The sequence below is a fragment of the Nycticebus coucang genome, chromosome 1 (genome assembly GCF_027406575.1).
Source record: "Nycticebus coucang isolate mNycCou1 chromosome 1, mNycCou1.pri, whole genome shotgun sequence".
Classification (NCBI taxonomy): Eukaryota; Metazoa; Chordata; class Mammalia; order Primates; family Lorisidae; genus Nycticebus; species Nycticebus coucang.
The window spans coordinates 112,394,738-112,420,683 of NC_069780.1; the positions used below are offsets into that span (position 1 = coordinate 112,394,738).

The following is a 25,946-nucleotide window of genomic DNA, read 5'->3' on the forward strand; positions in this document are numbered from 1 at the left end:
ACTGGACCCACACCTTTCACCATTAACTAAGATAGACTCTCACTGGATCAAAGATTTAAACTTAAGACATGAAACTATAAAAATACTTGATGAAAGTAGGGAAAACTCTTGAAGGAATTGGCCTGGGTGAATATTTTATGAAGAGGACCCCCCCTAGGCAATTGAAGTTGTATCAAAAATATATTACTGGGACCTGATCAAACTAAAAAGCTTCTGCACAGCCAAGAACATAGTAAGTAAAGCAAGCTGACCGCCCTCAGAATGGGAGAAAATATTTGCAGTTTATACCTCCAATAAAGGTTTAATAACCAGAATCCACAGAGAACTCAAACGTATTAGCAAGAAAAGAACAAGTGATCCCATCTCAGGATGGGCAAAGGACTTGAAGAGAAACTTCTCTAAAGAAGACAGATGCACAATCTACAAACACATGAAAAAAAGCTCATCATCCTTAATCATCAGAGAAATGCAAATCAAAACTACTTTGAGATATCACCTAACCCCAGTACGAGTAGCCCACATAACAAAATCCCAAAACCAGAGATGTTGGCGTGGATGTGGAGAAAAAGGCACACTTCTACACTGCTGGTGGGAATGCACACTAATACATTCCTTTTGGAAGGATGTTTGGAGAATACTTAGAGATCTAAAAATAGACCTGCCATTTGATCCTATAATTCCTTTACTAGGTATATACCCAGAAGACCAAAAATCACAATATAATAAAGACATCTGTACCAGAATGTTAATTGCAGCCCAATTCATAATTGCTACTCTTGGAAGAAGCCCAAGTGCCCATCAACCCACGAATGGACTAGCAAATTGTGGTACATGTATACCATGGAATATTATGCAGCCTTAAAGAAAGATGGAGACTTTACCTCTTTCATGCTCACATGGATGGAGCTGGAACATATTCTTCTTAGTAAAGTATCTCAGGAATGGAAGAAAAAGTATCCAATGTACTCAGCCATAGTATGAAGCTAATTTATAGCTTTCATATGAAGGCTATAACCCAACTATCACACAAGAGGAGTATCTCAAAAACTTCATACATGTTGAAATTGCCACAAAAGGTAATTTCATACATGAAATTAGGAGTAGGGTAGTATTTTGTAAGGCTTGGCTGCCCCTAGGGGCTGCTTGCCCTTTAGTGGTAAGAGAAGGATCCTGGATGAATTCCAGGGCTCTGGTTTGGGCAATAGCCTTCCGTGAAGATAGGAAAGAGCCACCAAGGGGAGCAGGTTTGTGGGGCTATGGGGAGAGGGGAAGTGTGGAGTGGGGTGATAGTGATAAATATAATTTCTAACGAACCCAGTTTGAGGTGCCAGGAACGTCTCCAGATGGGGAAGTATCTAGGGAGTAATTTGAGTGACAGGCTGTAAACCCTTTCTGGGCAGGAGCTTTGATTGTGTCATCAGCGTGATGGATTCCCCAGTGCCTGGTGCAGGAGGCTTGGTGACTTCATTAACGTCGAGAGAGCACCACGCAGGTCTGGAGCAAAGACAGAGATGTGGCAGCCTCTGCACAGGGGCAGCAGTGAGCATGATCAGTCTGTGAGACTGCAGAGCGGACGTCACCCTACACCCGGCTGTTTGGGCCAAATCTACAGAGTGACGCATTATGGAGTTATTTTTTATTTTATTTATTTAATTACCTCCCTAAGGTTGGCGATATTTTTTCAAACTAAATATTCTACATAGTTTTTAAAAATTAGCAACTCTGACCATTCTAGGCCTACCATTCCTATTAGCAGTGCTGGGCAGAGCGGCGTATACACGCTCACAGGGTGTGCGAGGCCCGCGTGCGGTGCTGTGCGCTGAACTCTCCGTCTGCCTGGTGAAGTTCGGGGCCTGCTCTAGGGCAAGGAGAGGTGAATGCTGAGGACCGATTCCTCTGGAGCAGCAGCATTTAAGGGGCAGGAGAAGGTAACAAAGAAAATTGAGTAGGAAAAGCTGGAGAATCAGTCAGGAGTGTGTATAAAATATAATTGCTAATGGATTCACTGACAGAATCAGTATCTACTTTTTTTTTTTTTTAATGGAGACATTGGCCAAAAAGCAAGCTAGCTAATTTATATCTACCATTTTTTTAAAGTATGTTGTATGTCTTACCTCAAAGTTAAGAGATTCAGAATCTAACACGGAATAATACTGACCATGGCAAGGTCACGCCTGGGAGAGTTGTTGCCGGTGGGTGCGAGCTGCCGGCTGATAAGCAGACCGTGGCAGGAGTCCTCAAACTGCGGCCCGCGGGCCACATGAGGCGGTGTGATTGTATTCCTTCTCGTTTTGTTTTTTTACTTCAAAATAAGATATGTGCAGTGTGCATAGGAATTTGTTCATAGTTGGGTTTTTTTTTTTTTTTTAACTATAGTGGGGTCCTCCAACAGTCTGAGCGACAGTGAACTGGCTCCCTGTTTAAACTGTTTGAGAATGCATGGAGCCAGAAGGGCTGCACTGTGTGCGCAGAGAGGGCTGCAAGGAGCCCGCGCCCTGGGGCTGTTTCTCGGTGCTCATTGGCCAGACTAAGAGCTCCTGGGGAGGAGTCAATGAAGCAGCCAAACAAGAGGGAGACAAAACTCAAGGACCGCCTGGCCTCGGGTCTGAGCCGACTCTTTCCATCCTGGCTGAGAGCCTGCTCCCCAAGGTCTCAGCAGCATGGGAGCCGTGGAGGCCTCTGCTCACCGTTCCAACAGAAAAGTTCCCTTCACATTTACAATGTGAGTCAGAAGGTATTATTTTTACCAAATCAACTTCAAAGTATTATTTTTAATGAAAGTCTGAAAAAAAATTTTTTTTTTTTTTGCAGTTTTTGGCTGGGGCTGGGTTTGAACCCACCACCTCTGGCATATGGGGCCAGCGCCCTAACACTTTGAGCCACAGGCACCACCCAAAAGTCTGAAATTTATTGATCTGAAAGTTCCATGTTAAGTTTAACAGAAAGTTCGGTTCAAAGTAGCGGGTATCCACATCAACTTCTTTATGTTCAATGCATTTTGATTCTGAAATTAAACCTGCTCGGTTTCTAGGAGAAAATGACTTTTAAATTAAACTCTGGAATATTTTTTTCATGTTACATGTCTCAAAAGGATTCCAATCTTTACCTCTCAGGACTTAGAAATGCAGAAATGAAAAATATTTCTTTGATTCCCCTTGCAGTGGCGGAGGGTAGGGGGTGCAGAAGTGAATTTGTCACCCTCCTTGGATCTGTATCCCGGGAATGATTACATCTGGGCCTGTAGTATTTCATGAGGGTTACTTGCTCTGTAGTTCTTGAATCCAAAAGAAGAATTGCACTTTTTCTAATGAGTATATCATAGAACTGATACGACACGCGAGATTTCTTTCCTTTGTGTTCCCATCTACCTTCCAGAAAAATCATAGTCACAACAGTATTGAAATTAATATTTAAAATTGGAATCTGTACCAGTTCTCCCTGGGGAACATTGTGTGGAGTAGCACAGGCACTGGAGAGTGTGTTCTAGAGCCAGAATGCCTGGCTTCGCATCCTGTCCTTCCCCGGCTAGTTGTTTAATCCTGGCAAATTACTGAGCTGCTCTTTGCCACAGCGTCCTTACCAGAATGAGGGTATTTTAGTGTCCATTTCAAAGAGTTATTATGGGTGATAAATCAGTTAATATTGGTAAAGTAGTTAGAACATTAGCTGGCCAAACGTAAATGTGAAAATGCATGTTTGTATTTTAGAAAAGTGAAAGAAAGTGTGGTACAGACAACATGCTGTCGTGTTTGAGGTGCAGGTTCTAATCTCACCTCCCCTTTTGTCCGCTGTGTACCTGTGTTCACATCATTCAACCTCTTTAAGCCTCTGTTCTCTCGCTTGTAAAATAGAATAATTCCCCAATGTAGTGGTGCTTTCCAGAGTTTCTGTGAGGACTAAATGAGGCGGTCTATGGCAAGCACAGCACAGTGCCTGCTCCTTGGTACCAGCGGTTGCAGGTACATGTATATAAATAATTTCTGTGTGTTCTCTGTCCCTGTTGATTAGCATTTCTCTCTAATTTTTATCTTCATATTTCAAGGTAATTTCTGGGCTTTTGGAAGCCCAGGTAAGAATCCCTGGAAATGAATGGCCAGGGGGACAGTATGCAGGTAGGTGAGGATGTGAGATAAATTACCTACCAGCAGGCTTTGTAGGGTGGCCTTGTGTTAGGGAATTTGCCACTATTCATGCTGGCCCCAAGCCTTGTGGGCCTAGAAACCATGTGTCAGCAGATTCAGAGCACATCTGTCCTCCAGGGCTGGACTCATTAACAAAGCTCTTAGAAGTAATGTACAAGATCAGAATGTCAGTGTTTCCATTTACAACAAGAAGTAAAACTGCTGGGGACAGCTCTCCCTCCTGTTCCCACCCAGCCCATTTTGTGCCTGTAGGCCACATGCTTTCTAAGCTAGCTGTCGATTTACTAATTATAAGGAGAGCCATGGCTGCCCTTCAACTCCCTCAAGTTCCAAGCAAGTTCTCCCCTAAAGGCGTGCCAGACAGATCTCAAATTCTAATAGGAAAGCAGCTTGGTGAGCGTGGCATCAGAGGGGCAGATCGTTCTTAGATTCATGGGTGAAATGGGATTACAGAGGCAGGTCCCCAGGAGGAGCTCAAGCCCCAGCTGAGCTCAAGCCCCCAGCTGAGCTCAAGCCCCAGCGTTTGGGCTGCTGCTGCCTGTGCTCGCTCCTGAGACTGGTCATGGCCTGCCTCCTGGCCAGCACTCCATCTTCCCTGTCGGGCATGCTTTCTATGGATAGAGCCAGAATGTCCGATCACATTATTGCCTTGCCTATGAATCTGGGACTGTCTATGGGGAAGATCTGGCCTCAAAAATTTGTTTGTCTCATCCTGTGTAAAGACTAAGATTTATAAAGCAGGAGTATTCATGTAACAAGCCAAACCTGGAACCTTTCTACAGGCCCCGTCCCACATCTGGCTAGTGGTCTGGAGCAGAGTACACATTACCCCCTTTAAAGGAAGCTTGAGTCCTGGCCTTCAATCAGCTTACCCGGGTCCCTGCCAGGTTCTAGGACAGTGATCTGTGTTAGCAGCTGGTAACATGCATGCCTTCAAGGCATTTGGGTTTGTGGCATTCTGATAATTGAAGCAGAATTCATTTATCTGTCTGCTATGTTTTCATTTCAAAGTTTAATTCTCAGATGACAGTCTTCTTTTCTCATTTGCAGATTTACTTTACTGTCACCCCACAGTAGAGAAAACACATTTTAGTTTGTAAGTCCTAGAGGGTCACAGTGATATGAAGGCTGAGGTGTGAGGAAGTGGGATACCCTTGACTCTTCCTCAGGAAATGCTGCTGCTGCTGCCCCCCTCCTCTGTTCCTAGCTGAGGACCCTTTCTTCTCTCCTGGGTGGGGTGTACTAAGCACGCTTATGCTCTGTGCTCTGTAAAGGCTACAGGCACAACCTGCACCGAGGGAGACGGAATGTCAATGTAGGCGTTTACAGAAGAGATGAATTTGGATGCATTGTTTACAAATTGATGTCTTTAAGGAACCAGAGCTTATTTTTTATCCTGATGCTTTAAATTATTAATAATAGGAAGGTGCATGCACAATTTGTTAGGATTCCTAAGAAATATAGGCTTTAAAAATTCTTCTTTTGTCACTAATAAATGGAGAAAATGTCATTATGTGATTTGATCACTGTAAAAGTGAACTTATCTCCCAAGGAGGCATTTTTTCTTCAGATGAATAACTTGTTTCCCCTTTCATTTTTATTAATCTTCTAAACAATCTAGGATTAATTTCTGAGTAATCTGGGAAAACAAATGGACTTGAGAAAATGGAAATGTGAGTTCAAGGTCTTACTATTAAATCTACCTCACTTGTCCTACTACCTTAAAGTTGACCACCTTGTACCTTGAATGATATTTGGGATGCAAGGTTATGACATATTCTCTGTATGTCCACACCATTTTGCATCCTGACTCTTACAATAATACTTAGTGCATACTACTGTTGAATTAATGCATTGGCACAAACCCCGGCACTGGTTACCTCTCCATTTCTTCTTCATCGTCGTCATCATCAGTATGTTTACAAATCTTAATTCAAACTCAGATTTATTGATTGTATGCATTGCTGCGTGTCTGTGCCCTCCAACAGTACGGGAGCACAGCAGGTCAGCAGCAAGCGGTTAACAGGGATTCTTCTGAGTCCCCCTTTGGATCTGCAATCTGACATTGTTCATGATGTTGCAAGAATAATGACTGAAGGACACTTGATTTCCGTGTTTTCACTCAAGAAATATAGGTAAATAACTGATCAAAATAAAACCATGAATTTAATTGAAATCTGTGCCCACAAATTTCAAAATAAAGAAAAACAGCAAAGGATGTTATAAACCAGTGTTCTGAACCTTCCTAATGCCGTGACCCTTTAAAACGTTCCTCATGTTGTGATGACCTCCAACCATAAAATTATTATGGTTTATTTATTTTCAAAATAATTTTATGGTTGGGGGTCACCACAACATGAGGAACTGTATTAAAGGGTCACGGCATTAGGAAGATTGAGAACCACTGTTATAAACAATGATAATACACCCACATGCTGAAAGATAGTATCTTTAGCCTGTGTAAATGACAGGGGAGTAGAACTATAAGATATAAAGCCCTCCTAAAAACATGTAAAGGAAAATCAAACAACTGATTAGGAAGATGGCCATTGATAATGAGATAAAATGCTCAACACTAGTAAGTAATAATCAAGAAAATCCAAATTAAAACATTGAAATTCTATGGCAATCACAAAGAATAAAAATGGGGAGTCTGGAGATACTTCAGCATCTGAAATATTAGTAATATTGAGATTGCTGAGGAGGGTTGGTGTGATGACAATGCTCACACCCTGCTGATTGCATTATAAACGAGTCTGATTGTGTTGAGGTGCAGTTTGACAATCTAGTAAGGCTGAAGCTGTGCGTATCTAAGACCTCATAATTCCATTCCTACATATTCATCTTTAGAGAAATCCTTCCACATGTATGAGAATTAGAATAGCTTGATATTAGCAATAAATTAAAAATAATCTAAATGCCCAGTAATAGGAAAAAGGATAAATATATTGGAAAGCTATATAGCAGATGAAAAGAATAAGCTATATATATACACACATATATATATAACTCCACGTGAGTCTCAAGAAGATAATGCCAAGCAAAAAAATAAAAAAAAAAGAAAAGAAAAAGAAGATTGAAAGGATCTATACTATGATACCACTTTTAGAAACCTTAAAACATGCAAATTAATATCTTATTTATCAATGCACACATATCCAATAAAAGTATTAAAGTATGAGAATGCTGGAAGTTCACTCAGGAGAGTATTTACCTTTAGAGAGAAAAGGAAAGAGAATGGGACAGGTAAAGACATATAGGGCTTCAAATTTATCTATAATAGTTTTATTTCTCCCTGAATCTGAAGCAAATTCAGCGTAATGTTAAGATTTTAGGTGGAGGCAAGGAGGATAAAAGGAAGCTATGACCAGGCGTGTGGGAGGTTTGAGCTATGTAGGTGAGTGAACCTTGGGGATAGGACGCAGGGGCTCTGAATTTGAACCCTAGTTAGCCGCACCAGAAGTCAAAGGGACCCCATCCTGCCTCAGACCCTACGTGTCTTTAGCTGTGTCATTTTTAAGAAGAGAGTACTGTGGAATCCAAAAGCATGAGATGGTATCAGGATACCTAAGGTGCTGTGAAGTTTTTGAGGACTAGAACAAGCCAAAAAAAGCAATAAAAGTTTTCAATTTTAAGTTAAGTAAGTATTGTGCCCAATTCAGAAACCAGAAATTTTTTTCATGAGCTGTTAATAAACAAGTTTATTTAAGACTAACCAAATTAATATAAGGCAAATTTTTATAAATATCGGACTTTGATGTGTTTACAGCTGAGTATATTCAAGCTGTATCTTGTGAACCCGATAAAAGAGCTTGCAGGAGGCCAAGAGAAAAAATTAAAAAACCCAAAGACGTTGGCGGGTGTTGAAGGTGCCCTGGAGATTCTAACACACTTTGCTGTCTCTGTCTCTCTGTGTACTTTTTCTTTTCATCTTTCTTTGTCTTTGGAATATCCTTCAAGTAGACTAAAAAAATTGAGAATATAGTTGGGGCTGCTGAAAAGTGGAGAGTGGAGCAGAGAAGAACACTTTCATTTCCATTGCATTTCTTTAAAAAAAATAATACAGTAGAGTAGTCCAAGTTGAATGAGTATAATGTAGCACACTATTTTGGTAGAAAATGCCAAAATATTTTTTAAATCTCATGTGTTCTTTTAAAATTACCTAAGAAATACATGAATTTGTTTTTATTTTTATAAAACTTAAGCAGTAAGTAATAGACTGAGCACAATGATTAGATCACTTTGTCTCCCTTCAACCCCTTCTTTCCCAATATAACCACCTGTCCACACCTGGTGGCCCTTTTCTGTGAACATACATATACAAATTCATGTACTTATAATTGGGATAATGCATTTTTCTCCAATATTTTATTTCTGTTTAACATCCTTTAGGGAGCTTTCTACATCAGTATAACTAGTTAACCTGATTCTTTAAAAAAATAGCTATGTAATATTCCTTACTACGGTTGACCCATTGTTTATTTAACTCTGCCAGTGTTTGCGGCTGTTTGTAAAGTTTCTAGTTTTTCACTGTTAGGATTCTGCAGTGAACATTGTCCATCTGTCGTTGCAGCACAGGGCACACCTGTCTTTGTGCATGATGGTATCTGGGAATTACAGGAGTGTTGTCAGGAATCTGCCTTTCACATGGTTGGCTTTGTTTTTCTCTTTATTAGCCTTGTTGTCAGACAACCTCATTTCACAGGATAGCAGAGATAACAACCAGTTCTACTCTCATATTCTGCAAACTTAACCTCTTTCCCCACATCAGCAAAAGTGGAGAGTTTGGCTCTCCCAGGCCAGGTTGGGTCATATAACCGTCCTTGACCCTGGCACCATAGCTCGGTGGGCAGTATTTCCTGATTCTGTGTTTTTGTGAATAGGAGATACACAGACATCATAATGGTATGCAGGTTTATGTCATTGAGTCCAAAGCGTTCTAATGTATCTGCTAGAGTAATAAGACAAGGATGTTGTATATAAGATGTTGTATATGGGAATGAAGCACATTGTAAGTGTAGATGGAGGGTCATTAATATTCTGAAGAGGGGGCAATTTCTCAATTCCAGAAGTGTGACCCAAAATGCTTGCTAAAAATTTAGCAGTATGAGAAACACATTTTAAAATATTCTGTTATTCATCAAATCAGAACATAAATTCCATATTTTATTTGTTTAGTAAACAGTTTGCTTATTCTGTGGATTGGTGACTGTGCCAGTTGCATGTTCAGTATAACAAGACCCCCGGACCTCAGTTTTCCTACATTCTTATTAGGGGCCACAGACTATAAATAGATTAAAAAAATCAATGAAGAAGAAAATCCCAGGCTGCGACATACTAAGAAGGAAATAAAAAAGATCACCAGATGGAGAGTAATTGCAGAAGGTCATTCAGGAAAGGCAGTGAGAGAAGAGCTTTCTGAAAGTTCTGAAAAGAGAACATTTGACCCCCCAGCATCAGGACTGAGAGTGAACCTGACCCCTAGACCTGGGCTACCTAGTGGGGCAGCCACTGGCCGTGTGGACTGCTGAGCCCCGGAAAGTAGCTAGTTCAAGGGGAAGCTTAATACAAGTGCCAAACCCCTGTCTGATCTGTAAGACTAGCAAAACATTATAAATTACTTAATAATTTTATATTGATAATATGTTAAAATTATATTTTAGATACATTGGGATAAACAGTATTAAAATTAAATGCACATTTCTTCATTTTTACTTTTCAATGTGACCACTAAATTTTTTAAAAATTCCATACATGATTCACCTTATATTTCTACTTAGTCCTGTTTTAGATAGTTTCAGCTTATTTGCTCTGAACATGTTTTTTTTTTATTCCAGCTTTTTTTCCTTGATGATGTGATGGCAGTTGGATTTATGTAGTAGACTTTTCTCCAAAGATCTAAGTCCATAATATTTATTGATGAGATGTCCAAATACAATAATTCAATGTGTGATCAACCTTAATACAGCTCAGAGTTAAGGGGTAATGGGCGGTGGAGACAGCACAGAAAATTGCCGTGTTTGCTAGAGCATTTGTGTCATTAGTCATGTTCCTTTAGAGATGTTCACAGAACAGATAACGGAGGACTTGGAGTTGAAGAGGCAGGCAGAGCTGGCAGCACAAGGTAATGACAGCGTGAGGCAGGATTTCTGTGGGAAACAGCAACGGCAAACCACAAGGATCTCTTTCCATTCTCACTTGTGAGGTGCAGAATGCCGTTTCTAGCATGTCAAAGTAGATTTCTATTTGACACGTTGTTTTTGTACTGTTGGGAATGTTGGTGACTTTCGCGCCCGTCAGGGAGATGTTGGCAAGTTCACACACCGCTAATAACATGAAATTACTTCACTGCAGAGAGCAGGCAGAGGAGTTTTCTTTGTGCAGCGTTATTATTCTCATTTTCAATTGTGGCTAATGCCATGGGAAAGAGGGTGAGTGTCAAAAATGCAGGTCTGACTTAGCAGGTGAAATGTCTTAGTATTTAACGAAAGCAGTTTAGAGCCCAGATAGGCTGTTTGTTACGTAATGTGCACTAACAGTTCTGTGAGGGGAAACTCTAGCCCGACTGGCTTGAGAGTTGAGTCACATCCTGTGGATCCGAAGCAGCGGTATTTAAACAGCACGGGTTCCTCATACTTTCCGCCTAAGTCGCTGCAGTTGAGAGCAGCAAGTGCCTGGTGCCAGGCTGTTACTGTCACTGGGAGGAGAACAGTCCCTCCTCCTGGTGCTCCGTGAAGAAAGGCAAGTCTGGATGTGAGCTTCTCTCACTGGAGTGAAAGATGTTTTGTTCATTTCTAATCCACTATGCTAGATAGCTGCAAGCTGAACACGGCCTGCGCATTGCCACTTGTCTGTAATAAGGTAAGTGCCATATCTTGGTTCACTCATTGGATGTGGCAGCTTTAGCACAGAGTGCACCTCAGAAAATACCTGCTCGCAGGATGTTGAGGGCAGCATTGGAGATTCGAATGCAAATGATTTTAGATTTACAGGGCAATCCACCTGTGAGAGACTTAGTGCAATAGACTGATGGCAGTTTTTAATGAGAAATGTGATGCCTAAGAAACCTGTAGTAGCTTTATATCTCTTTAGGTTTTTTTCTTTAAGGATTATGTAGTACTAGGGTCTTAATTTTTTTTCTTTTTGCTACTCTATGATTTCAGTTAAAAGTGATACTTATGTAAGATTCATATGAATTTTATTCTGAATCATTAGAGCCCAATACATTATTTCTCTATTGAATAAAAAGTAGCCTTAGTAACTATTAGAAAATTTAAGGTGGAAAAATAATGAATGTCTCTTTCATATTTGGCCTTCTGTTTAAGTAAAAAGCCAGCGTATTTATGAACTTCTGATTGACCTGTTTGTTTTAAAATGTGTATGAACTTGTTTATCACGGTTGCTGCTGGAGATGCAAATTGTGTGGCTAGAGGAATCTGTGAACAGAGTGGATGAGAAGTTCGATTTTGTAATTCTTTAAGTTTGCTTGGAGCTTACTCGAAGGTTGGGGTGGGAAACAGGAGTGTTGTCTTGCTGTTATAGTGATTAAAGAAATAACATCAAATCAGATTTTAAGGTGGTATCTGGTATCACATAACTTTGGGCACTGAATTTAAGACCCTTAAGATCCTTTTAGGTAGAAAAGTTTAATGTGATTTTGACAGCTATCGCTGTGAATTTGCAATATATTATAAATTGAGATTCTCACAAATGTGTCTACTAACAGTTAGCAATTATTAATACTTCCTCTTAATTGACTTACTATCATGCTTAGTGATTATTTCATTTCTATTCAAAAGTATACCCACAACAGAATTGCTAGATTCTAACTAAAATATGGAAATTACTTTTCATTAGATATATATTCAATAATTTGGTTTTGCAAAAGTCAAAGGGTTAATGCATTGATAGAAGGCATGCGATTGTTCTCATTTTCGGAGGGGAAATTAAAATTATTTGAACTTTCAAACATATTTGAAGGCAGTATTGCAAATTAGAAAAGGAAAGCTTTAAAGAACATGACTTAGCACTATGAGAACTTTTGGGACTTGGAATAGTGGAAAGGCACACATCTTAAAAGACCATAAAATAAGATAAAATAAATAGAAAATCCTTGTACTGGATGATACATTAAGCTGCTTTTTTTTTTTTTTTTTTTTTTTTTTTGTTTGTTTGTTTGTTTTGCCTGGGCAGGAAAGGGGCTATTCTAGCTAGTCAAGTATCCTGCTTAAGAACTTTTTCTTAGGCTGTGTGAACTATTAAACTTCAGTGAAAAGATTAGTATACGTATACCTACATCAAGACAAAAGCGTAGTTTGTTTACTGTGCATAGTTTCACTTAATTATGGATTAAAGTGGCCAAGAACACTATTATTATGACTGACAACTCAGACTGATAAAATGTTATCAATAGTTTTTAGGATATGTTTTGTTTCAAATATGGACTTAATGATTTATGGCGTCATTAATGATTTATGGCGTCATGTAGCCGACTGGCTACTGCCTGAGTAGATTCTCGAGGCAGCTCCTTCCCTCTTCCCTCGAGTCAGCCCCACCTTTGGCTGTTTTCCTGCTTCTTTGAAGGGCCATGGACAATGGAAAGAGAGGGAAAAGGAAGGAGGGCAGAGGAGGAGAGGGAGGAAATCTCAGATAGTGTAGTAAGTCTGTTTCTCACTTCTCATGAGGGTCTAAGTGAGGAAATTGGTCAGGAAGAGGTAAGCTATAAGGGCTAAACTGAGTCTTTTAGGTCAAGTGTGAATTTCACTTACCAGGAAATACCTTGACCTCAGAGATGTGCAGTAATTGGGAACATCATTAGGACAGACTTTCCAGACCTGGTCTACCTCAGAGGATCGTTGCAAAAATGAAATAAAATCACATCTGTTGCTGTATTTTATTCATTTTAAAGTGTAGACAGACATATTTTTGAGGAATCATCTTTGGGAATTCCATTCAGAATTTAGTATATTTCTTTTTAGTAATAAGGGTCTCATTTTTTTCTTCCTCTTTGTAAACGATTTTTATTGATTTCCAATGTATATCAAGATATTTTGCAAAGATGAACTCCAAAAATAAAAATCTAATTTTCCAAGCCCTATGCTTTTAGAAATGGTAAGTAGCTCTGGGATTCTCCTTCTCACTCAAAACATACTTTTTTTGTGTGGGAAATTAAGTGTTAATTTTAAGCTAAAATCAACATATGATTTGTCTCAATTGGGGGTTAACTCTTCAGACACACATAGCATGACAGTTTTCTTTATTTTTAATTTTTTTTCTTTTATTGCTTTGAAGAGTTCATGGTGAGAAACCACAGAGTAGGAACACGTTTTTTATGGAATGCTTATTCAGAATCCTGAAAACTAAATCTTTCTGGATTGATTTTCTAGATCATAATATCTGTAGTGAATTCTACTAGATACCCAAAGCAGTACACTTGTAAGGGAAAAATAAGTAGAAGTAATTGCCCACCTAACTCTGAAAATCAGTTAGGAAGCTCAAGCGAGACCGTTATGAATGCCATAGTGCCTTGGAATATAAATATCATCGTCATAAAGCAAGATACACACAGTTATGTATTTGGAAGAGAACTTAGATGTCATCTTAAATCTCATTTCACAGAGCAGGGAATTAAGGCCCAAAAGTGTTAAGAAAGATGCCTGTTCACATTTAGCAAGTATCTAAGCAAAGACCTCTGCCTGCTCAGCTAGCTCCAAGTTGGTAGAAGACCAGCTGTTTCTTGTGTACTACTGTTGAGGTGGGATTTTTTCTGAACAATAAATAATGTTTTCCAAATGTTGATGAATACTCTCTGGAAAGCTATATTCTCTGTTGAATGTTTCCCAGCAGACAGTTTAGTGGGCTGAGGATTCTCTGTTTGGTCTAGTTTGATGGAGCATGAATTTGTGAAATGACTTTTGCACTATCTTCGCTATTGTGTCCGCGTCCTCACCCCAGGGTCATGAGCCATGAATGCAATGGGTGCACTGGAAAGGGCGGATTCTGGAGGTGATATCACAGAATGGTCTGATGTGCTATATTTACTAAAGGTGTTTAACAAAAAGAGATTCTCCAGAAGATTTCCTTTTGAAAAGAGATGAGGAAAATATAAGCAACCAGTGGACTTCCAACCATTTCTGTCAGAACTAATCTGGCTGTTTTTATTTTTTTAAGTGTGTAAATTTTTTTCTTTTTATGCTTACTTTGTATTGTGGACAATTTTATGTGTAAAGAAGCTTTACATAAGTCATCATTCATAACATCCTGTATTCCTTTAACCTTCAAAGACTAATAATTCAGCCTCATTTTCTCTTTGTATCAGAGAGTCCAGTCGCTCACGCCCTGCAGGCGTCCATGGTGGTTCCAGGGAGGGCTCCATGCACCACACCTCCTCTGGTCCCCTTGTCAGCTGTTTGGCTCCAGCAGACTTCTCTATGTCAGCACTTTTGTTCCAGAGTCCAGCATTCCTGGGCTCTCTCTACTCCTTCCTCCAAATTGTGATATAGGCACTTAATTTCTCACAATTAAAGCAGAGGAAAGGTCACAAAATTCAACAAGACTATTCCAACAGAGAGAACTTAAAATCAGTTGCTGAGAATGTTGCTGAGTCCGTGATCCCAGGTAGGAATATCCTACCCCCCCACCACCACTGCACGAGCCCCCTATATTTTAAGGAGAATTACTAAGTAAAATGTAGGATACCCATTTCCATTTGAATTTCATTAAACAACAATTTCATTTGTACCAAAACTTGGAAATACATATACTGAAACACTGGGATATAATTATCCTAACCAATAGAATAAAGTGTTGTTTATCTAAAATTCAAATTCATTGGAAGTCTATATTCTTATTTGGTAAATTAGCTACTATAGTTTCAGGTGTTAAGTTCCCTTAACCACAAAAGAGCTCCCCTTACCAGAAGTTCAGGACTTAAATTTTCCAGAACCTTTTTTTTTTTTTGAGACAGAGTTTCACTCTGTGGCCCTCGGTAGAGTGCTATAGCGTCAAAGCTCACAGCAACCTCCAACTCTTGGGTGTAGGCAATTCTCTTGCCTCAGCCTCCCGAGTAGCTGGGACCATAGGCGCCTGCCACAAGGCCCGGCTATATTTTTAGTTTCAGTTTGGCCAGGGACAGGTTCAAACCCGCCACCCTCAGTATATGGGGCCAGCATCCTACCTGCTGAGCCACAGGCGCCACCCCCAGAACCGTCTCTTTAACCTTAGACCTGTCATATCAAGTGTTTTTGTTTTGCTTTGTGTTCTCAAGGACACTTAACATCACATAAATTATGTTTCACATGAGAAACTGGCATAAAAAGACCTAAGGGCAATTAGAAGGGAAAAAGATGACTTCTCACAGTTATAGAAGTTAGTGATGTAGATCCTATTATACAATGAACACAATAGGTTTAAAAAGAAAATCTTACTTTAAAACCTCTCAACACTAAGATTTACAAGATGATTAAATTTTCCTTGAGTTGGTGGCATTAATAAAGGGTATTCCTTCTACGAATTCAATGATCATATGAAGGAATGATCACCATTTCTTTTAACAAAAAATATAACTCTTACAAAATGCATGCTATCTTCACATCCTGTGCTGTGATGTACAGTTTCAAAAGCTAAGTGGAATTTATCATCAGGCTATTTCATGAATAAATTCTAGCCCTGCTTTGTAATAAAGTTCATGTTTGCTTTGATTCTGAGAACTATATGAATCTGCTGTGTAGCCCACAGGAGAGATAAAAGACAATAAATGAGATAAATGGGTATGGATCTTTAAAAAAAAAATCACTAAATATAAATGCAGTGGGACAGCGTGTGTTCTGGACCAGCCCTGGGCTGGAGGAATGCAGGGGGAAGAGTCAACACCTCTTTATAACCTCAACCCTCTCCTCTGGTTTTGGAAGGGGCAGCCAAAGCCCTTGTTTTCTTTTAATTTTGTTTTTCTGACTACAAAGTTGGGGAAACACTTAAGGCCAGGGAACAGTCCCACAGATGCAGTCAGTGCTTGTAGATGTTAATTAGTGATGCTGTGAACATCAGGATTCGCATGAAGCATTTTGAACTCACTAGAAGGGCCCGTAGCTGTGTCATTGTTATAAATGCTGGTGTTTGTAATGAATGTCTTCTTGAGATAAGCCCAAGTAAGAAAACTTTGAGATTTACTTCTACAAACCAAAGTATGTAAACAAAACACATGTATCCCCTAATATTCTGAAATTAAAAAGAAAGAATTTAATTAAAAAGGAAGCTTTGAAGATGGTTTGTTGGGTTTTAATTCCATCTTAATTTAGTAGAAATACTCAAATTAGTTACTTGGTCTCCATTTGCTTGAGTCATTTCCCTGGTGGGGTGAGATTAGTGATATTTATTCATGGCAATTTAAGGCATACCCAAATATAACAAATCAAACTCCACATCCCTCACTCAAGTGTTCCTCTCCTAGATACAAACAATAATAACATCTGGCATTTACATCCAGCTGCATAATAACTTTTTTTAAGAGACAGCGTATCACTTTGTCGCCCTCTGGTAGAGTGCTGTGCTTTCACAGCTCACAGCAACCTCTAACTCCCTCCTCTCCTGCCTCAGCCTCCTGAGTAGCTGGGACTACAGGTGCCCACCAGAACACCCGGCTATTTTTTTGTTGTTGTTGTTTGGTTGTTGTTGCAGTAAGGAAATAACTCTCCCTACTCACTGAGCTACAGGTGCTACCCTGCATAATAACTTTTTAAGAACTATTTATGTTTATTTTTCTTAACCTTATGAGATTTGGGTAATATTATTTTTATTATTCCCTTTGCACATGTGAAGAAATGGAAATATAAAGAGAGTAAGTGACATACCCCTGATACCACGCAAACGACAGTGAATGACCAGCACTGGTCCTGGTAGTCTGGCTGCGGAGCCCAGATACTCACCTACATTCTGTGCTGCCTGCACATAGAATCCCCTGATGTCACTTATCTGAAGTGACCACTATAAAGTGCTATACAGAGGAAAAGAGATCTTTTTAACATTGCCACATTTAGTCACTTTGGTGACTACAGCATTCTCATTCCTAGGGAAACCCAGGCCTTTCTGAAGAGTAATGTACTGAAGTTGTTTGGTAATTCATATAAGATGAGGGCTAGAGTCTGCAAAATGTGTCTGGAATGAGAAACTTAGCTGCATGTTCTCCTCGGAGCTGATGATCTTTGGTGATAAGAAGTCATTTCCCTTTTTCTTCTGCTATTTTTGAAGTGGGTGTGGCAGAAACAGTTTTCAATGTGTGTGCAGTTACCTGATGCAGTCCCAGGAAAGCTTACAGGGAGATGAGGGTCTAAATATTTCCTGATGGGAGTCGTCATGTGGGAGAAGGTGCACACTGGAGGAATGGTAGGATGGAGAAGGTTAAGTCCATTCGGCAGCTGGGTCCATTTTGATCTGTTTTCCCTAGAGACACCACAAATTATGCTTGAAATTCTCGGGTAGTTTTCAAACTTTTGTGTTTCCTTAGGTCTTGCAAATGAGAACTCGTTCACAGCGTGTGTAACCTTCATGTTAGGACAGTGTCTGGTTCCCCGGAGACCCTCACTAATGCTTCCTGGTGAGCTGACTGCTGGCTGGGTAGGTAGGCAGCGGGGTGGATGGAAGCCAGAGGTGCACTGGGGTACCCCCTTCTCTGCTTTGCGTCATGACTCACACATGTGACCCTGGGTGGGGACAGCTCCTTCAGGCAGCTCCTGGGTACAAGGGAATGAAACGTGAGGTGTGAAGGGGTCTCCTGAGGTTCATTTCACACTTCCTCATCTTAATCTTCAATGTGGATTAGACAGAGCTGTGAGTCATTTATTGCCACAAGCCTTTCCCATTTCTTCATGATAGTTTTTGAAATACACATTATGAACTGTAATTGCTTCACCTCTTTGGTTCAAAAGCTTAATATATGAAAATATATACTATAATATGTAGTTTACTATTTTAAATTGCGCATGACCTTTATGGACACCCTGTATTTATGTATTAAATATATGCAGAGAGAAAGAGACAAAGGTAGAGATTGGATAATAAAATTAAAATGTCAAAATAAATTCAAACACTTAAGTTAGTGGAAATTGTCAAAGTTTGACTATTTGAGAATTTATTGGGAAAACATAACCAAAATGCAGGAGAAACAACTGAGGCAGAACACTGGGAAAAAGAAAAGTATTTTTAAAAACTTTTTATGGTGCTTGTTTACAGAATGGAATCTTATTCCCCATAAAGATTCAACAGAAAGCTCAAGAAGTCTGGGAATCAAAGTTTATTTGGTACAATCACTCAATTGAGAGTGATGGTTTCCAAAATAAGGTTGGTGACTAAGGGCTTCAGTTAGGAAATTCTGCAGGCTTTGGGGAGGGAAGTAAGATGGTTATTGTTTCAAGTTTTCCAAGGGGGGGTACACCAACACAGAGAATATTTTCCGGTAAAAATACTTGATCAGGGGCAATTAAATAGGGTCAAAATACATCCAAGTTTTAGACAATGGAAACAACTCCAGTGGGAAAATTATTCACTTGGCCTCGACCCAAAGCAGTCATTAAAAATGAAAAACAAAAAGCAAGGAAAACAAAAAATGAAAAAGCATCACAGTCAGGATAGAATCATTGGATATGTTTTCTTTTCCCTGATCCTAAACAAAATAGCACATGGGCACTATTTAAGGACATTCTATTCCTTTATGTACAGACACCTGTGTTATTTGCAATATATTTGATTCCAGGGGCTCACTGTTTTCTAAGAGTGATTTTCCTAGCTTAGAAATAGCATGTTCCAGGTCAACAATCAGTGGTAAACATTAACCTGGCCCACAGGCAACCTGAATTCCACATAACTACAGTCTGAGACTCAGTATTAACGTCCCTCAATGGAAGTTTCATCTTCCAACCCCACTGACATTTTCCAAAATTCTATGAATTCTTTTAGTACAGGATTACTAAAAGATTACTAAAGTTTTTTTTTTTTTTTTTCCCTTTTCTCAATAGTGATTCTTATGAATCTTGAAATCCATTCTGAAACAATTGCTTCCGGGTTCATTCATCTGGAAAATTTTTGCTAAATTCATGTCTGGAATTGGGAAATGTTTATGCTTTAGTATATATGGGATTCAGTACTGTCCATAACTTCAGGCAAATATTGTCCCCCTCCATGGGTAAGAGGGGACTACTGTGGTTTAAATGTGTAAATAGCTACAAAGAATCATTAATGCACCAGACATAAGAATACTTTGTAACCTCATTACTTGTTTTAAATTATTGATCAATTACACAGTATATAAATGTTTAAGAGTTTTTAAAAGGCATGTTGCAATTCCAAAGGTATCCAGATTACCACCAGGAAGGTGCTGATAATGACAGCAGTCACTTTTGAGAGAAAGTATTAAGATAACTATTGTTTCAAGTTTTTCAAGGAAAGGAAAGACAGAGAAAATCTCCTACAAAAAAATACATGATCATCTACAACTAAATAGGATCAAAATATATCCAAGGTTTAGACAATGGAAACAAATCTATTAGGACAATAGATTTGATTCTGGATTCTACATGGTAGGTGCTTTACAATAAAGGGCAGAGTCCCAAGTAGGTATTTCTTATACATCACGTATTAATATAAGTTTTTCAGAAATAAACTAAGTTGAAAACTATATTTGCTGCATTAAAATACATTTTTCATTATATCCTGACCTGTTCCTCATAACTATTATTTTTGCCAGTTTTCATGAAAGATTATAATTATGACATTTTGCTATTTTATTTATTCATTTATTTTTATTGTTTCAGGTTAACTTGAGGGTACAAAGAATTGGGTTATAATATTTGCATTTGTTAGGTAGAATCCCTCTTATAGTTGTGTTCCCCCCCCCAAAAAAAAAGGTGTTTTCTAAGATACACCCTAACACTGTGCCTATTAAGTGGGAGCACCCCCATCCCCTTCCCTCCTCCCATTTCCCCACGCCCTCGTTTCCCCACCCCCACCTTGAATTGATTTGAGTTTTTCTCTTCTGTGGGCGTGTATTTGATCATCTGCTGGCTTCATATTAGAATTTGATACATTGGATTCTTACTCCTCAACTTTTGTGATACTTTATTAAGAAGAATGTTAATACAAAAGGTGTAAAGGTTAATACAAAAGGTATAAAGTCTCCATCTTTTTGTGGCTGAATAGTATTCCATGGTATATATAACCACAGCTTGTTAGTCCATTCCTGGTTTGGTGGGCATTTAGGCTGTTTCCACATTTTTGGGATTGCAATTTGAGCTGTGATAAACAGTCTAGGGCAAATGTCCTTATGATAAAAGGATTTTTTTCCTCTGAGTAGATGCCCAGTAATGGGATTATGGGATCAAATGGGAGGTCTAATATGAGTTCTTTGAGAGGTCTCCATACTTCTTTCCAAAAACATTATATTAGTTTGCAGTCCCACCAGCAGTGTTCCCTTCTCTCCACATCCACGCCAGCCTCTGCAGCTTTGAGACTTTGTGATGTGGGCCTTTCTCACTGGGGTCAGGTGATCTTTCAGAGTGGTTTTGATTTGCATTTCTCTGATGATCAGGGATGATGAGCATTTTTTCAACTGTTTCTTGACTGTTCATCTGTCTGTCTTTCTCAGAGAAGGTTCTGTCCATGTCTTTTGCCCAGTGGTAGATGGGATTGTTTGCTCTTTTTGTTGTTGTTGAGTAATTTGAGCTCTCTGTAGATTCCAGCTATCAACCCTTTGTCAGATTGATACCCTGCAAATATCTTTTCCCATTCTGAAGGTTGTCTTTTTGCTTTACTTGTATCCTTAGCTGTGCAGAAGCTTTTCAGCTTAATTAAGTCCCATTTGTTTATTTTTGTTGTTGTTGCAATTGCCACTGAACACTTTGCTATTTTAATTGAAGTTTTAGAAATAAAAATGAAGGAGAAAGTTAACTGAAAAACAGTTTTATTTAAAAAATCTGAAGTACTGTACCAGTGGCAGCACTTTGTGGCCCTTTCCTTTACTTGACTAGTGTGTAGTTCACAGCCATGAAATTTTGAAAGCACCAGAAGCTTTAGAGATCAACTAGCTTAACTCATTTTGTACATAAAAAATATTCTGCCACAGGCAAATTAAATGACTTTTCCAAGGTTATACAGCCAGCTCCCGACAGAGCTAAGCTGGGATGGGGTTCCTGCCAGGAACTTCTTCAGTCTTATTACTATGTCAGTCAACAAGAACATCATTATCTGGATTTTTTTATTCAAATGCTGCTTTGAATTTTTGCTTCTTATTAAAATGTTAATTGTGCATAGCATAGATCAATTTAAGCCTGACCTAATCTCCTTTTTTGTTGTGAAATTTTCTTGGGCCAATTTTTTGGGGATGGGTGTTACTTTAACCACAGATTCTATGGAGGTGTTTTCCTTATGCTAGAAAGTTTGTCTTTGTTTTATTCACTTGGCACTGGGGATCCGTCTGTGATCACAGAGGGAGGTCCACATGTGTCTTGAGCACATCTAAGACTTCTCCACCTGCTCCAGCTCTCCAGATTCTAAAAACTAGAGCGCATTCTCGAGCTAACGGAAAACTTCCTAAGTGAAAATCATTGTGTTAGTAAACAATATGCATAACTATCTAAATAATTTAACAAAATAGATGGCACCGGTTGTTCCAGGGCATTCCCTGCCACACATTTAAGGGTTAAAAGTATTTTTTGAGCACTTGTATCCCGGAAGGATACAGCTGGAAGACAAAACAGACACAATGTGTGCTGAGAATCTTGGTCTCGATCCTGAACTTCCAATATATGAAGTTCAAAGCTGTGCTGAGTGTCTGAGTGACAGGAGGTAAAGTACAAAGTGCTGTGGCGTATTATGGAGAAGACAGGTTAGAGAACAGGCTCAGAGTCATCCCCCCTGAGAAAGTGGCTGTTCTGCTAAGTTCAGAGACACACAGAGCCAAGTGTGGCCTGCCCATTGCTGGAAAGCTTGCGAGGATCAGAGAAAATGGATGGAAAATGCAGTGTCTGGCACAAAAGGTATCCAGGAGATTCAGATCCACCCAACACCTAACGGGTGACTACCACGCCAGGTGGCACTTCAGAGACCAGCTGGTGGGCTGCATAGGTGAAGAGTCGTGGGCATGCCTGGTAGAGGGCCCACCTGGCCTGCAGCCCTCCTGAGCCAGCACCGAGCATGCTTGTCCCTGGATTTCTGCTCGGGTCTGCTTTGTTCAGCATTTCTCTGCAGAGATGAGCACCCTGCCTGTCCTTTCCCCTGTGCTCCAGTCTACTCGGCTTGGCTCTGGTTCCCTGCTCCCTCTTCCTGGGAATACATTCACATCCTGGTACCCCAACCCCCACAGAACTTCCCTTGAACCAAGACATTTCCATCTCCCCAATGAGAGAACGCAACCTCCTCTACCCTCACCCTAAACCGCCTTATCCATGTGAGGACCCTCCCTGGCCGTCCTCAGCTAGCATCAGAATGAGCTTTATCTGCACCTTAAGCTTGGTGATTCCTACTTCTGCACCGCTCTAAGTTCTGGAAGTAGTGAGGGGTGGATTCTCCAAGCCACCGCCCAGGCGGGCCTGCTCAGTCCTCCCTCCGCCAGACAGTCTGTCCTTAAGGCCCCCACCTGGCACATGGCCAAGGCCTCGTGGGTCATTGGTGAGTTCCAGAGCATTGCTCCCTGGGCCAGGCAGTAAAGGCAACTTCCCAAGGCAAAGGAGACAGTAGTGAAGCTTGGATTGGGATCTGACCTTGCTGAAAGCAGTGAGGCCATCAGCCAGTATGGGCTCAGAACGGCCAGGTTTGCGACTGTGAGAAATCAGGAAGGGACCTAAAGACCGAGGATGCTGAGAGAGCTGGAGCCTCCTGGAGGCACCCCGCAATCTGTGCTGCAGAATTGGAGCCCCCTTGATGAGGAGAAGAGAACAAGGGGAGGCCAGAGCATGTGTTGCATCGAGTCCCCATAGGGCCAGTGGAGCTCAGGCAGCATAAAGCTGGAGCCCACAGTGACATTCCAGCGCCTGTGTCCCTTCCTCAGAGGACCAGGGCCAAGCTGGGTTCAGGTCAGCGTGACAGCAGGCCTGGCCTGGGACTGTGGCCAAGTGGACCTCTCACAGGCCTGGTGTTGGGCAGACGTGGGCACCCCCAGAAAGGGCACGCTCCACCACAGAGGCAGAGAGACAGTTCTTCCCTTCTTTCTGGTTCCTAAGGTCTGTGGTTTCCAAGCTGCTGGAAGCACTCCCAGGAAGGGAGGCTCATGTATTTCTCTGTCTGAGTCTCCGCCAACAGTGAGGACCCCACAGACAGGGAGCAGTGCGGAGCTACTGCTCTGAGAAGGGACGCCCATCCACACCCACGCACCTTCTGTTTTCAGACACATGCGGACACACAGGTCAGATTCTGCCCTTGCAGATAAGCCAGGTGGCCTGGTCATTTTTTTACACTATATGTTATTCTGTTATTTAATCAAGGGGGGCTGAGCTGAATAAGGAAAGGGCTGGTAAGCAGTTTCTTGGGTTTAACACGGCCACTGTGGCTTCTTCATGAAGACCCAACAAAGCCCAGGGAAAATTGTCATCTGCAAAGTTCAGGCTGCATAAAAATGTTTACATGATACAGACTGTAGTAGTATGTGGTCGTCAATTTCTCTGATCACTGTTTTTATTCAGTGACTTGCCCCAATTTGACAGAGATCTTGGCATGGCATCGATACACACCATCACCCCAGACCTTTCTGTGCAGTCACATTGGAGAAAAATAGGGCTCACTGGAGAAAGAATACATGACTATACAAAAGACAAGCACATTTCTTTGGCTGTCAAAATTAGCTATGAAAATTAAGATTGAGAACATCTGTTTTAATTACGCATGTGGCACAGACTGTTCTGTTGTTTCACACCCTCTCTGAGGGGTGGGGGGAGGGGGAAGAAAAGAATAGATACCTGTTAATCTCTCCTGATCTGCCCCCTGGAGCTAAGTCTAATTTGCTTTCAACTGTAAGACTCTACTGTTGATATTAAATAATGTCTGTAAGAGTAATTATTATGTAAAATTTTTACAATTTCTTCTGCACACCCTATATGGTACAATCGACGGGGACAGACTGAGTACACACAAATGTCACAAATAAAAGGACTGACCACAGGGTGTTAGCTCAGTGTTTAATTAGGCTTAGAAGCTTTAGTTTTTGACCCAGTTGTGAAAACCCATAGTGATGCAAACTGACATCTACAAAGCTGCTGGGAACAGCAAAGGAGGTGGAAAGGAACTGAGTGGAAAGCAGGTCCTGGCCAGCGAGGCAGCTGAAGGCATCCACACGTGTCCTGGGGTAGTGGACACACGGAAACTGGACCCAGAGGGATTAAGGGATCTTCGCATCTGCCACCGAGGATGTTCACATACTAGACTGCCTCTTCTTGAATTTTTGTTTTATTTTCATTTCCTTTAAAAAAAAATTGTGGTCAAATTCCTATATTTACTGTCTCTTAAAATTTAGTGTTTATTTTCCCCTTATATTAACATTCTCTTTCTTTCTCCCCTCTGGTCCCCCCCGCCCCCCATGAACCAAATCCATTTTCTTTTGTTGGATATTTCTTAGAGGATACTGGATATTTTATTGGATATTTTCTACCAAGACATTTCCTCTGGCCTGGAGACACGTTTGGTGAAAATGTGCCTTGGTTTATTTTCCATTCTTGCTTCTATTGCATTGTTTAATTTATCTCAACTTGATTTAAACAGGGTAATAATAAATAAAACAATTGCCTCTTTTACCCTGTCAAAAAGAAAAGACTTTATTGAAAGATTGAATTAACTTATGATTTTTTAAATTTAGTTTAAGAAATAGATCATTTGACAGAGAGTAGAAATATGGTAACCAGAGGCTGAGGTGAGGGTGTGGGAGGGACGAGGAGTAAAGGGGAGATGTTGATGAAAGGGTACAAAGCTTCAGAAAGACAGGACCCAGTTGTACTCATCTATTGCACTATATGGTGACCACAGCTAATAATAATTCATTTCAACATTATGCTGGTGAGATGATAGATATGTTAATTAGCTTGATTGAGTCTTTCTACAACGTATACATAGATCAAAGAATCAGATTGTACCACATAAATACGAGATATGAAGTTATTATTGTCAATGAAAAATAGTAAAAAATAGATTGAAATTTATTCTAACAATATATATTTAAAATATTTTAAAATGTACGTAAATATAGGTTAGTAGTATATGTACCATGGTTTATTTCTGAATAGCAATTTTATTTTTCAGCAAGTGTTTTTTCATATATTATTGATAACTCCCATTGTATTTTCTGTAGTGACATTCTATGAGTAATGCCATTTTTTTCTTTCTAAATCGTTATGTTTTTAATTGTAAATTAACATATATGAAAATATACAATGCATTGTTAACTACGCTCACCCCACTGTTCAATAGAACACAATACTTACTTCCCCTAACTGCACCGTCACTGTTACTGACCACCCTCTCCCCATCTCCCCCAACTCCTACCCTCTCCGGCTTCTGGCGACCACTGTTCTGTGGCACAAGCGCCTAGGCACATGTCTGCTGCGTCGTCTCCGTCCATTGTTGGACTGTAGGTCGATTCCACATCTTGGCTATTGTGAATAGTGCTGCAATACACGGGGAAATTTTATTTCCTCTGGATATATATATATATTCAGCTGTGTGATTGCTGGATCGTCTGGTAGTTCTATTTTTTTTTTTGAGGAAATTTCCCATAATTTACATTCCCTTCAAGGAACTGTAAGGTTCCCACCAACACCCGCCTTCTGCCTTTCT

At 40.2% G+C, this 25,946-nt stretch overlaps 1 protein-coding gene across 11 annotated transcripts in view; it reads left to right on the forward strand.

Moving 5' to 3' along the window:
* Positions 1 to 25,946, forward strand: part of MCTP1 (multiple C2 and transmembrane domain containing 1) — a 621,784-nt gene that overhangs the window by 198,111 nt on the left and 397,727 nt on the right. Inside the window, exon 1 of one of the 11 annotated variants that reach the window (XM_053586514.1) lies at positions 10,726 to 11,003. The exons of the other annotated variants lie outside the window; for them this stretch is intronic. Coding sequence (XP_053442489.1) covers positions 10,947 to 11,003 — 57 coding nt within the window. The 5' untranslated portion in view covers positions 10,726 to 10,946. Of the gene's footprint in view, positions 1 to 10,725; positions 11,004 to 25,946 lie in introns of those variants that run through there. 11 annotated transcript variants of the gene reach the window in all.